Source organism: Aquarana catesbeiana, linkage group LG01 (genome assembly GCF_042186555.1).
Source record: "Aquarana catesbeiana isolate 2022-GZ linkage group LG01, ASM4218655v1, whole genome shotgun sequence".
NCBI classification, from domain to species: domain Eukaryota; kingdom Metazoa; phylum Chordata; class Amphibia; order Anura; family Ranidae; genus Aquarana; species Aquarana catesbeiana.
In genome coordinates, this window is record NC_133324.1 from 762,050,180 (window position 1) to 762,064,610 (window position 14,431).

At 43.2% G+C, this 14,431-nt stretch overlaps 1 protein-coding gene across 1 annotated transcript in view; it reads right to left on the reverse strand.

Moving 5' to 3' along the window:
- The window catches only part of TMEM192 (transmembrane protein 192), a 134,049-nt gene extending 133,539 nt beyond the window's left edge, over positions 1 to 510 (reverse strand). The window contains exon 1 of the mRNA XM_073606084.1: positions 371 to 510. Coding sequence (XP_073462185.1) covers positions 371 to 400 — 30 coding nt within the window. The 5' untranslated portion in view covers positions 401 to 510. The remainder of the gene's footprint in view (positions 1 to 370) is intronic.
- Positions 511 to 14,431: the final 13,921 nt, after the last annotated feature.

A 14,431-nucleotide genomic window follows, 5' to 3' on the forward strand; every position in this document is an offset into this window, starting at 1 on the left:
TGTTACATTGTGGCTGCATACAATCCAGCCTGCTCGGCTCATACACAGCCATCATGTGACCAGCACAGTCACGTGATCACAACAATAGCCTCTGGTACAGATAGACACTATTTCCTAGGCACACTACAAGCTGTGGCCAGCATGAACATACATCTCCATAAATTATCAATTAGAGCTGAATCTGCACTGCCCACAGGGATCATAACAACAAAAAGTCAACTGTACATAAGCTTGAGTTCACATAATAAACAGAATACAGCCTACGTGCCACACAGCACTCATGGAAGAGAAGCTCTGCAGGCAGTAATAGGCAATGCACGGGACTAAACACAGCACCGTCATGTCTCACTCCACAACCCCCATTACCTACATCAAGCAACTGCCTGCGGCTCGTCTCCATCCTTGTGCTGGGCTCACAATGACTCTCATTAGGCTGGGTGAGGGTTACAAGTAGTTGTAGCCCTCCCCTTCCTTGTAATGTGTGTATTTCCTGTCCCCTACCAGCTCTTCCTTCACAGCAGATCACCAGACAGGCTGTGGAGGAAAGCTAGATAAAGTCCTTTTAGTTCATGAAGCCGTTGTGTAACACCCTGAGCTCTGCTGAAACTTCCACTTGTTTGTAGAACTGCATTTTAGATAAAGAAGGAATGTCCCTTTTAGAGAGCAATAGCAACCCAGATAACAGCTGCGCAAACTAGCTCACACACCATGTTCCTTGATCTGCATTGTTTTCAATGTGCCCTGTTCATTACATACATGTGCGGTGAATTGCGCTGCATAAAAACACTGCATAAAGTTGCATACATTTACATTTTGTGATACTTCAATAAAGTAAAAAAAAAAAAGAAAAACAGTTGTAGCAACACATTGTAGAATGAGTCCTTAACCACTTGCCCAGGCCATTTTTCAGCTTTCAGCGCTGTCGCACTTTGAATGACAATTGCACGGTCATGCTACACTGTACCCAAACAAATTTTTTATCATTTTCTGCACACAAATGGAGCTTTCTTTTGGTGGTATTTATTCACTGCTGGGTTTTTTATTTTCTATTTTGAAAAAAAAAAATATATACTTAGTTTCTGTCAGTAAATTTTGTAACTAAGTAATTTTTCTCCTTCATGATGTGCGCTGATGAGGCGGCACTGATGGGCGCTGATAGGCTGAACTGGTGGGCATTGATGAGGTGGCACTGATGAGGCGCCACTTATGGGCACTGATTAGGTGGCACTGATGAGCACTGATAGGTGGCACTGATGGGCACTGTTAGGTGGCACTGATGGGCACTAATAGGCAGCACTGGTAGGCATGGATAGGCGTTCCTGATGAGCATTGATGGGTGGCACTGATGGGCATTTATTGACAGCAGTGATGGGTATTGAGGGGCAGCACTGATAGGCGGCACTGACTGGCATCGCTAATGGGCACTGATTGGTGGCACTTGTGGGCAGTGGTGGGCACTGATTGCTGCCATTGGTGGGCACTGATTGGCGACACCATTGGCACTATATTGTAATCAGGGCACTGATTACAGTATGCACTGATTACAGAGCTGCACCGCCCTGCAGTAATTTCACTGTGGGCGGGCGGCAACTAGTTAAATAATAGCTCCAGGCTCCCCCCCAAAAAAAATGTAAGCAGGTACAAATACTGTAGCTGATGACTTTTAATATTAGGGCACTTACCAGTCCAGTAATCCAGCGATGTCCTCACCCGAGCCGATTTTTCAATCGGGTGCTGGTGCTTCATTAGATTTGGCGACCCGTCAGAATGTGTAACGGAAGTGACGTTCCGTCGCCGCCTTCTTGCTACACCCCGCACTTCTCCACAGTAAGGATATACTGAGAAGGCGGCAAGCGGACATCTTGTTACACCCACCAGAGTTTTGCATTTCACACTTATTTTTAACAGTAAACGGAGCTTATATGGTGAAATACAGTATTTAGAAATCCAAAGAACTGTTTACATGTTGAATTATAAAAGCAGCGGTGTTCTGTCAAATTAGCAAACCTGTGAGATTAGCAGTCTTGCCCCTGCTTTTAAAATTCAACATCTAAACAATCCATCGCATTTCTAAATACTGTATTTCACTATATAAGCTCTGTTTACTGTTAAAAAGTGTGAAATGCAAAACTCCGGTGGGTGTAACAGGATGTCTATGGAGGAGTGCGGGGTGTAGCAAGATGGCAGCGACGGAGCGTCACTTCCGTTACAAATTCTGATGGGTCGCCGAATCTGACGAAACACCGGCCAATGAAAATTGCCACAGCTTAGCACATTGAAGTAGCTGGGTAGAAAATGTTGACGCCAGTGAGGAGAGTTGAAAGATAAGTTAATATTGCGGAGTATGCATATATACCTAAATTACTGCACTGAAACTTATTTTTTTTTATGTTGTTCATCCCTTTAGAAAAAAGTTACAGTGTAAAAAAAAAATAAATAAAATAAAATAAATAACATTTTAAAGCTCCCTGTCCTACCGTTCTCATGCACAAAGGCAAATACACGTGTCGGTCCTGCATGTAAAGGACCATCGCACCACACATGTGAGGTATGGTCACGAACGTTATAGAGAAAGCAATAATTCTATCAACAGACGTCCTGTGTAATTTTAAACTGGTAACCTGTAAAGGCTTATAAAATGTCACCTATGGAAATTTTGAAATACCGTAGTTGCTGCCGTTCCACAAGCATGCCATGCTAGGGATCTTTTTATTCTGTGTAACATCATCTTTTATATCTTACCAAACAATTGGGTATTATATTGTGTTTTTGTGCGTTAAAATTCAGTAAAGTGTATTTTTTGTAAAGAAAATTTGTTTGAAAAACAGCTGGGCTAATACCGTGTGACATAAAAAATTACAACACCCACCATTTTATTCTCTAGGGCCTCTACTTAAAAAATATACAGTGCCTTGAAAAAGTATCCATACCCCTTGAAATTTTCCACATTTTGTCATATTACAACCAAAAAGGTAAATGTATTCTAATTGGGATTTTATGTGATAGACCAACACAAAGTGGCACATTATTGTGAAGTGGAAGGAAAATGATAAATTGTTTTCAACACCTTTCGCTGCAATTTGAGCTGCAAGTCTTTTTGGGTTTGTCTCTACCAGCTTTGCACATCTAGAGTGTAACATTTTTGCCCATTCTTCTTTGCAAAATTGTTCAAGCTCTGTCAGATTGGATGGAGAGCGTCTGTTTACAGCAATTTTCAAATCTTGCCACAGATTCTCAATTGGATAAAGGTTTGGACTTTGACTGGGCCATTCTAATGCCCCGTACACACGGTCGGATTTTCCGATGGAAAATGTGTGATAGGAGCTTGTTGTCGGAAATTCCGACTGTGTGTAGGCTCCATCACACATTTTCCATCGGATTTTCCGACACACAAAGTTTGAGAGCAGGATATAAAATTTTACGACAACAAAATCCGTTGACGGAAATTCCGATCTTGTGTACACAAATCCGACGGACAAAGTGCCACGCATGCTCAGAATAAATAAATAGATGAAAGCTATTGGCCACTGCCCCGTTTATAGTCCCGACGTACGTGTTTTACGTCACCGCGTTCAGAACGGATTTTCCGAAAACTTTGTGTGACCGTGTGTATGCAAGACAAGTTTGAGCCAACATCCATCGGAAAAAATCCTAGGATTTTGTTGTCGGAATGTCCAAACAAAGTCCGACCATGTGTACGGGGTATAACACATGAATATGCTTTGATCTAAACCATTCCATTGTAGCTCTTGCTGTATGTTTAGGGTCGTTGTCCTGCTGGAAGGTGAACCTCTGCCCCAGTCTCAAGTCTTTTGCAGACTCTAACAGGTTTTCTTCTAAGGTTGCCCTGTATTTGGCTTTATCCATCTTCCCATCAACTCTGACCAGCATCCCTGTCTCTGCTGAAGAAAAGCATCCCACAACATGATGATGCCACCACCATGTTTCACAATGGGGATGGTGTGTTCAGGGTGATGTGCAGTGTTAGTTTTCCTGCCACACATAGCATTTTGCTTTTAGGCCAAAAAGTCTAATTTTGGTCTCATCTGACCAGAGCACCTTCTTCCACATATTTGCTGTGTCCCCTAAATGGCTTCTTGCAAACTCCAAATGGGGCTTCTTATGGCTTTCTTTCAACAATGGCTTTCTTCTTGCCACTCTTTCATAAAGGACAGGTTTGTGGAGTGCACGACTAATAGTTATCCTGTGGACAGATTCTCCCACCTGAGCTGAGTGGATCTCTGCAGCTCCTCCAGAGTTACCATGGGCCTCTTGGCTGCTTCTCTGATTAATGCTCTCCTTGCCTGGCCTGTCAGTTTAGGTGGATGGCCATGTTTTCAGGCCTAATATTATTTTGCACAGGTGATTTGATCAGTTTCACTGGCTTAGTAATTACCACAGCCGTTTCATCTGAGGGAAATCCTGAAAACATGATCTGTTGGGGCACCTTGAGGACTGGAGTTGAGAAACACTGCACTAGATTTTAGTTAGGAGTATCAGAGTAAAGGGGGGCTAAATACAAATGCACGCCACACTTTTCACATATTTATTTGTAAAAAAAATTGAAAACCATTTATGATTTTTTTTCCACTTCACAACTATGTGCCACTTTGGGTTGGTCTATCACATGACAAAATGTAGAAAATGTCAAGGGGTATGAATACCTGGGAATAGAATAGACCTGGGGAGTCAAGTGGTTGTAAAAACAAAGAAATACAGGTCTACAAATGCGGATTTTTTCAGCCATGTGCAAGAGGCCTAAGGCTGGGTTCACACCATTGCGGAGATTCTGACCGGCTCTCTATGGAGCCGGTTCACATATCTCCGCAACAGGTCTGGTGCGTTTTGCACAAAAACGCTGTGCATCTTTTAGTCCGTTTTAATGTAAAAAAATTGGTCTGAAATCAGACCAGAAACAGTGAACCAGGACGCACCGGACCACCGCTGTGAGCCGAATGCACCAATGGTGTGAACCCAGCCTTACGCAGCATTCAGAGAGGTACTGAAAGCACAGAATAAATGGAGCAGAATCAGGAAGATTATAGACGGGCACTGACACCAATTCTATGTGAAGGCTGCCTTGTTTTTGCGGCTGCAATTGTGTGCAGGCAGCCTGCAGAGGTGGATACAGATGTGGCGGCTGCACGAACACAGCCTCATGTTAAAATCCGAGAACTGTGCAGGAGTGGCTGCATGGACCTTAACACACACTGGCTGAATTTTAATTTAGATTTAATGAGCTTTAAGGCAAACAGGATCCATACTAATCCTGCATCAAGATGAAATACACATAAAAAAACGTGAAACCCCCAAATCATTAAAATTCTAATTATTTGTTATGCCAAATGGGAAATGTTTTGTTTGTTACCATGGAGGTCTGTACAGCTGTTTTTTGGAATGCTTCCAAAAACAGGGTATTCTCTTGATCTACATTTATTTTGCCACAGTGAAAATGTGAATATGCCCCATTGGAAGCAGTGTATAGGCAGAACAATAGGTATAAGCATTAGACTTCATTCACACCTAGTAGGTGCTTATATAGATTTTTTTTCTGCGTGCGTATATGTGTGTTTTTTAAAGTGTTTTACAAGCATTTTTGCACGTGTATGCAAGCTCCTGGGTGGGAGGAGAGGTGGTGGAGAGTAGAGGAAAACAGTTGTTCTGGCTTTAAAATGCATGCAAGAACACACAAAACCATTTGTGTTACATGTTACCAAGTGCTTCAGTTGAAGTCTGTGTGGTCAAAAGTGCACGACACAGTCCCAAAAAAGATCATGTATCTTTTCAATTGTGTAGCTTTAAACTTTTGAGCAAAGAGGTGTGAACAGCTTGCGATGAAAAGAATGTGATTCCTATTGCTGAGCGATATTGAGCAGGAGCTTAGGTGCAAAATCGCTCAGATGAAAATGGGGGCTCAGGCTTACCACACACACATAACAATCTGACCATACAATCTCTGTACAATCAAATTTAGGTTTACCAAAACTATGTAATATGAGGACCTACCTGAACTATCCACTCAATTAGTAGATGTAAAGGAGATTGTACTATCAGATTGTACAAGCCTTGTATGAGCCTCAGAGAGAAAGAGAAGTAATAATGGAGTCTATCTCATCTCTGCTTCTTTCTGAGCTGTGATATCGGTATGATATTTAAAGCAGAACAACATTTAACTTGTAGAAAACTGCCAGCAGGCAGCTCTTTATACACGAGAGACACACTACGTCTCTTCTGCAATAATACATGCTTGCCTGCCTGTTTGCAGGTTTTTTATTGAATGTACAATAAGCTGCGCATGCGGCTGTGCTGTAATGAATGAGTCCCATGCGCAGGATGACGCCATGGTCAACTGGCCAATCAAGAGCCTGAAAAGCCCACTTCTGGGGAGAAGATGACAGCGGCCAGGGAGGAATGTAACCACTGCATCGCTCTAACATTGAGTACATTCTGGAGCTTATTTCCACTTTAATTACCTCATTACCGCGTTATAACCGAAAGTCAGCTACATCGCTGCTCTCTCATTCTGGGAGGGCTTCAGAACCATGCCCCCACGAGCACCCTGGGGAGATGCAGAGTGTTTTCCAGGTCCAGAGCCATGGCACAGCCCCTGGTGTGACCCTGTCTTTGAGAACTCATTTTGTGAGCATGCCCATGGGCAGGGTGAAAAGAGTCTCAAATGTGGCCTTTGGGTACTAGGCTCTGTACCTTTTCTAGGTGCCAGTGTCAGTTAAACACAGTGCTTTCCAGAGCAGAGGTACAGCTTCTGGTGTAACCCAGTCTCTGATGGCTCCCTTTGTGAATAAGCTCCTGGTAGTAACAAGGTAGGTTACCTTCAGTCACTATACTCAGCATTGTGGAGCTTTTCAGATCTTGTACTAGATCAGTTAGCTGCAGAGTGCCTCTCCAGAGCTGTGGCACGGCTTCTGGTGTGACCCATTTTCTGCAATCTCACTGTCTGAGTGAATCTCTGATCTGGGTAAAATAACCTGATATGTTATCTTTTGGTAATGTACTCTGATTTGTAATACTTCTCAGTCTTTTGTGTACTGTATTAGTAACCCACAGAACGTTTTGCCAGTTCTAGAGCCATGGCACAGTATTAGGGTGTGACCCAGTCAAAATGTATTTAATGAGTATGGCTGGTTGGGCTGCAGTAATAGCAATTGCCTCACAGTTTTGACCCTTGGGCTCCAGTTTAAAATTCTTGTCTTTTTTTACTGAGCTAACAGTCATGCTTGGGGGATCTCAGCACTGATGTCATTCACTAGGTGGAGTGTTTCACGCGTATGCCCCTTTTCTACCTTCTCCCTGTTACTATTGCTGTTTTTAAGCGCATTGTGGATCATCCAGTTTCCTGTATTGTTTTGCTGTCCATCAACAGTGACTTGACCACCTCTGGCCACTTACAACCCTCATCAGTACAGACTGGTTGGGTTTGTGTGTATGTGGAGCCTTGCCTTTCTTTGGGCCTAGTTGTTTACCAAGAAGCAAGGCAACATGTGTTTTAAAAGACATTTAGATGACAGTCATGCTGCAGTGAGTGACTTCATTCCATACCCCCTTACTAACTTACTTACTTACTAACTTTTCTTGGCAGAGTCTAGTTATAACTGTACTGGCCCTTTATCTCTCAAGAGTCTGACACTCCTAACACCATCTATGATTCACATTCAGAGCTTTTTCAACCAGCCTCTAATGACGCTGTTTTTGAGCAGGTTCCATATAACTCAGATATGCAAGCTGTTGTTTTCAATCTGATTGATGCAATGCGCTCTACTATACATCTAGTCAATTCACTTGATGTACCAGGTATACAGTAGGTCTTTTAGAGTTTATGCTCCCGCAAAGACCTTCCTCAGATACTCAGTTTCTGAAACCTTCTTCTATGAGTAGTAGGAACATCCCATGCAGTTGTGTCTTCATCCTGACAATGTGATCAAGCTTTTTCCCTTTCAAGGGGAATTTTTTAATAATATTCCCTGCCTTCTGGGGACTCTCCAGTTCTTCACCTTAACAGTAGCAGCCACACAGGTTCACAGCATCTCTACCTTTAAGGATTTCACTCATAGAAACTTACCCTGTTTGGTGAATTTTCGGTTTGACTTTACTAGAACTACTCTCTGTCTTCTGTTGGCAGCCATTTTGATTTGTGAAACCATGCCACAATGGATCATATTCTTTAAAAGGGCCCCCGCCAACACAAGGCCAAATCCTCCTGTTCTGCAACTGGTGGATCAAATGGCTTTACAGCCATTTGGCATTACAGCCATTTGGCATTACACTTCAGCTGTGATCTTAATTTCATCTATGTGCCTTTTGCATGGTAGTTTAGTCAGAAAAAGGGGGCAAGTGGAACTTTATATGAAGCACACAGTCGCAGGGAAAACAACTATCAATATATGTATAAGTATAAATACGCTCATTATAGTACAAATAGACTATGTATAACAAAATAAAAACAACAATTGATAGTTGTAATACATAACCAATTAAAATTCATATGTATACACGTACATGTTGAGTATTGACATATTGCAGCAATATCTACAGATATTACGATGAACTCCAAGCTCTCTAATCTGGATTTGATGTGATAGGAGAGAAACCCTAAACTGGTGGTATCTCAATCCTAAAACCACAAGTGAGTGTAAATTGGGGCATAATATATATAGAGAACATGTAAATACAAACACGGCTATTGATTAGCTTGATGCGTTTCGTGGTTTGATGTTACCACTCTTCAGGATCTGGCACGTGGTATTAATCTAAAACGAAGTACAAAAATGCCCATGAGTAGTTAGCACATAACAGAAATAATGCACATATAGGAATGGAACCAATCCCATAGTAGTACTTACAACCAGGTCTGCTGTGTATAGGAGGCACTGTGCCACGCTAGAAACATGAGGCCCACCGGTGACGTAATTCCTGGGAACTGTGGGAGTGTGATCCATGACTGCAACCCAACCCAGAGCCTCCCCCAAGGTGGACAGGCATCCATGAAACCCAGATCCCTTTGGGGATGGGGATAATATTATCAACGTTTGTTGAGGGCTTCTGTGAACAATAACAAATATGTAATATATAAACCTCCATAGTACACGGAGTGTCCCAAAATCACAATAGGAATTAAAGGAAATGTAATGTACTAGTGAGTGTGACAGAACCCCCATATCAGAAAGAAGTGGGAATGAATGAGCCAATAAGTGAATAAATTACCATCTAAAGAACTAGATGACTCAAGCAAAAGGTGTGTGAAATAGGACTATTAAAGAGTGAAACCCAGGATAAGAGATTATCCAACCAGGAAACAGGACCAGCAAGGAACAGGCCTAAATGGGCGTGGCCACAGCACACCCCAACGTCACGCTACGTGCATATGGGGAGGGAAACGCCACCACCTGAGCGTCTGAGACGCCCAGCAGTTAGCACCAAAGCAACCCCTCAATTAGCACGCAGATGGAAAAAGACCGCCCACTTAGCAGCAGCTAGGATATGACGCGGCATGTATGCAGGAATGAGCGTGACATTGATGTGCAGCACATGGCACCCGCCCAACCCACGTTAGTAACAGAGAGGATGGGGGTTTGAAACCAGCGGTGCATATCGCAGTTCCCGGGGGGCAGACGAAATAGCGGAATGGGCCACCAGTTCAGACCACAACCCACCTCCAAAATACAGCCTAGTAGTAACTGACCACCATACATACAGTTTGTAAGAGGGAACGGGCTAACACATCCCATGTGCAATCAAACCTCTGGTATATACCAGTAGAGAAGGGAGTAAAAAGGAGAAAGGAGATACAAGTTATATGTAGAATAACAATTCAAGGATCATTTATAGACATGATGTACGTGCTAGTAATAAAATTACATTGAAAAAAAGAGAACAATTGTTTGGGACTTTATATGAGATCATAACCAAAAAGAGCCATGTATCTACATCCCTACCTATGGAGAAATATGGGGAAGGGAGGAAAAAGGGGGCAAGTGGGACTTTATATGAAGCACACAGTCACAGTGAAAACAACTATCAATATATGTATAAGTATAAATTAACTATAAAAAATAACTCAGTACTGTCCATTGTGCCTCTAAAGTCCGACCTTAGGCTATTTACATGCCCAAATTTTCTCTATGTGAGTCGGTCTTCTCAATCAGATTCTAAGAGCAAAAAGTTCCAGCAGCAACTGAATACCCCACCTGCACATACACTGAATAGCATTGACTGCTCCCTTTTACCAACATAGTTTCTACAGAGGAATCAAAGCCCTGTTTCCAGATCCCTGCTTCTGATTTTTCCCATCTATCTAGTGAGGGTTTTGAACAAAAATGCAAATTCTTTTCCTTCCTAACAAGAAAACGCTCATCTTGTTAGTTCTGTGCTTCCCTGGAAGATCAGCAGATACAGCACGCTATCAGCTGGATTTGGGGCGGTAAATGTTTGCTGAGATGCGCATCTCAGTGTACATGATGGCTGGCAGGCAGGAGGAAGTGTGTATGACAGAAGAGACTAATAGGGTCTCTTCTGTTCTCAGCCTGACAGCAAATTTTTTAAAACAAAGTTTACTACTACTTTTTTTTCCCTCAGTAATTACTACCACTATAAAGAGTAGGTCCAGCCCCCCCCCCACAAAAAAAATTAAAAGTCAGCAGTTACAAATACTGTAGCTGCTGACTTTTAATATTAGGACACTTACCTGTCCTGGAATCCAGCGACGTTTCCATGGGCTCTCTGGTGCTGCCACCGCCATTGCCTGTAAGGGAAACCGGCAGTAAAATCTTGCAGCTTCACAGCCGACTCCCTACTGCGCATGCACAAAGTGCACTGCGCTTTGTGAATGGCCCGGCAGCGGGGGAAGAAGGAGGGGGACGAACTTCCAGGTGATCTCACCATATCTCGGCATGGCCAGATCACCTGAAAGTGGGAGCGAGTACCTGTCAAAACAAGGTACCCCCCCCCCCCCCCCGAAAGGTACCAAATGTGGCACTGGAGGGGGGGAGGAGGCAGATAAGTGGAGTTTCCCCTTTTGGGTGGAGCTCTGCTTTAAGTTCTGGTAACTTCTTTACATGATACAGCAAGTCATGGTATATGCGCAAAATGGGTTAACTTCTGACATATGCAGTACCCAGTTTACACTCTTACCTTTGTCCATGCATTTGTCAAATTGGGATCCCAATGCGCAGTTCCAAAATCTTCCCTGACCACCAGTATATCTGTTATTTCTGGTACTGGGGAAAATTCCTCTGATTTACAATGACTGACAGTAGGGAGTTTTCAGGTACCTCTGATGTGTCAAGCCAAGCTTTTTAGGGTCCACTAGACAGGCATGGACCAACCTGCACAGTGTATTCTTCTATTGTAATTTAATGTATATGCCTTCCAGTCTCAGTTCCTAGGTGTGCTGGCAGAAAAGACTTTGCAATCAGTGACATATTCATTCATATTCATTCCCTGGTCACATTCCATGGGCTTTTGTAATATGGGGCAGTTTGCAGCCACATATCTCAGCTTTTGGTGCTGCCAGCATGTTCTTTATTTTAAGGAAGAGACTCCTTTTGTGCCATGATACAGTTCATATCTGGCACCCATGTCTCACTCCCCTCTTTTTAAGCCTGTTTTGCCTTTTGGATAAAAAGGATCAGTTCTACCCTTGGTTCATGTTTCCTATGTCCAGGAATTACTGCCTTGGAGGGCAAATTCTGAAGATAGTCCATATGTTGCTCCACAAGGTACACCAGCTCATCCACACTGTTGGGGTCTGTATGCCTAATGCAGGGCTATTTCATGACTGGCAAGGTTCTGATATGACAGGCACAGACCACTCGTTCCACAGTCTGAGCAGGGTTGAGCACCTTTGATGAAAACCACTTGTTTGTAAGGTGGAAGAAATCATGCATCTGGGACCTTATAAGTTTTGCAGGGTCATATTTACATATGAACATACGCTGGCCTCGGATAGACATGGTAACCTCAAGTCCGGCTAGGATTTCTCCACTGAGTTTAGGATATTACTTGGCATCCTGAGGTTGTCAAAGTAGAAAATCCAACAGGTTTTCATGCACTATTATTCAGCAATGCAGTGAACAGAAGCAATTTTAATGCAAGAGAGTTTTGTACAGCAAGTAGGTGAGAAACCTCACAATATATACAGTATTTCTGCACTTACACAAAAGTTCACTTTTCATTGGGAGTGCACTAAACTACCCTCCCCATCACTCCTCTGCTCAGTTATTCTGCAACCCCTAGGTTACTGCATTATTGTGTTTCATTGCAGTTCGACACCCCAAGCACTGCTACAGCAGTGGGCAATGCACTCACTCAGCAGCGCATCACAACACATATGCAGTGCATTGTGCTGTGCTAAAAGAACGTCTGTGTTTTTTGAGTGAATTCAAATAACGTGTGAACGCAAGGCATGGCGTGAATGGACTCTAAGGGGTTAACTTTTTCTCATATCCTACCCTGGGCAGAGATTTTCTTGCTTGCAAACAATCTAAGCACCAGCAGGTTATTCAAGCGGTTTATTCTTTACACACACACACACACACGCCGCCTCTGCATATTCACATGTTTACAGCATCAACTTGTCAAGAAAAGAAAATGTCTGTATCACTGTATAAGTGCCACACCCAGGCAGAAATGCAACAGATTTTACAATATGATAGCTCTCTACAGAGGAGAACAAACTTCTTTAAAGTGGTTCTAAAGGCTGAAGGTTTTTTACAGTCATGTATTCTATGCATGGAGGTAAAAAACCTTCTGTGTGCAGCAGCCCCCCCTAATACTTACCTGAGCTCCCTCTCGATCCAGCGATGTGCATGAGAGCATCGGCTCTTGGGGACTCTCCCTCCTCATTGGCTTAGACAGCCGTGGGAGCCTGACAGCCAATGAGGAGAGAGAGGGGGCAGGGCCGAGCCACAGCTCTGTGTCTGAATTGACACGCAGAGCAGCAGCTCGGGAGCGTGCCTGCTTGCAGGCTGCTTGCTTTGGGGGTACTCGACAGGATGGAGGTGCCAGGAGTGCCAGTGGGGAGACCCGAGAAGAGGAGGATCGGGGGGCTGCTCTGTGCAAAACCACTTTTTTTTTTTTTCTTTTTTAATATCACTATAGTTTCTGATTAGAGCAATCAAATAATGGTTATTTTTATAATGAAAGAAAAAAAAATGCAAGAAAATATTTAGAGAAATAAAATTACAAAACAGAAGCAACAGTAAGGCCCCTTTCACATGAGAGATCCAGTTGGGTCCGGCTGTCTGTTTCTCAGCCCCCTGAGTGGAGCGCCGGATGTAAACACACTTGTGTCCGTTTACACTCAGCTACGTCTGGGATCGGAGGGTGTCCATTTATGTCCAGCTGCCCATAGAGCAGAATGTGCTGTGTTCATGTCCGCTCTGCATAAGCGGAATGGGCACAGACCTGTCATCCACCCAATCTGCTCAGCTTGTAAGTGGGGGAATTAGCGTGGCTGTATTATAAATGAAGTAACTTTAATTTCCAGATAAGCAGCAGTGGAATATTCTATTTACAAAAGTGGAGTAAAGAGTTCTATTGTTAGCATATAAGGCCCAGAGTCATACTCCATTCACCAAAGATACAGAATGCCACTCAGTAAACTGGCACTGTAGTTATTATTTCTCTATTCAGGCTTATCAGTGGTATACAATGCACATTTTGATTACTTGCCATAGGCTGGTGTCCATAAGTAGGTTCCACAGATGCAGCAGAGGTGATTTAACAGGAAGACACACTGTCTTAGATGATCTTCTATCAGAAGCACAGCAGCAGTGCTGATAGGCAGGACTCCCGAGGATCCCTGTTCTCACCCTGTAGGCTGGAATACTCTCCTGAGTAAGGCCTAGATTTCCCTCACAAGCAGTGCACCTTTCCCTCACTCATTCCACACACATGTCCCCTCAAAATGGTGGCTGGGCCCTCTTTTATATGTAGGCTAATAGAAAATGGTGGACAAAATCTTGAGTTAACTTGGTACCAATCAGAACATGAGGCTTCTCCAAGATGGCTGCTGGAGACAAGTTCAGAGAAGTTATAGCCTCAACAGGATTTCACAAAACAACAGGAAAACACAAACACATTCTGAATATAATATGACATTTCTGCATGAGGAAGTAAGTATGATACAATTGTAGTCCCACTTCTCCTCTCAGCTAGCAAGACTGTCCTGTCACAGTTAACTGTATGTGAGGAGGCTACCTACATTTTCCCCTGCTTAAAGAATGCAGTCCTCGGCATTAACCTAGGTAAAAGCAATTAAATAGAGCAAGAGCATAACAAGCAGACAAACTGTCATGACAGTTCAAGTCACATAATCAGAATACTTGACAGGTTTCAGTCTCCTGGTAGTGCGCCTGGGTAAGTGAGGCTCCAGAACTTGCAATTGTCCATCTCCTCTGCATCAGAACCAACAAGC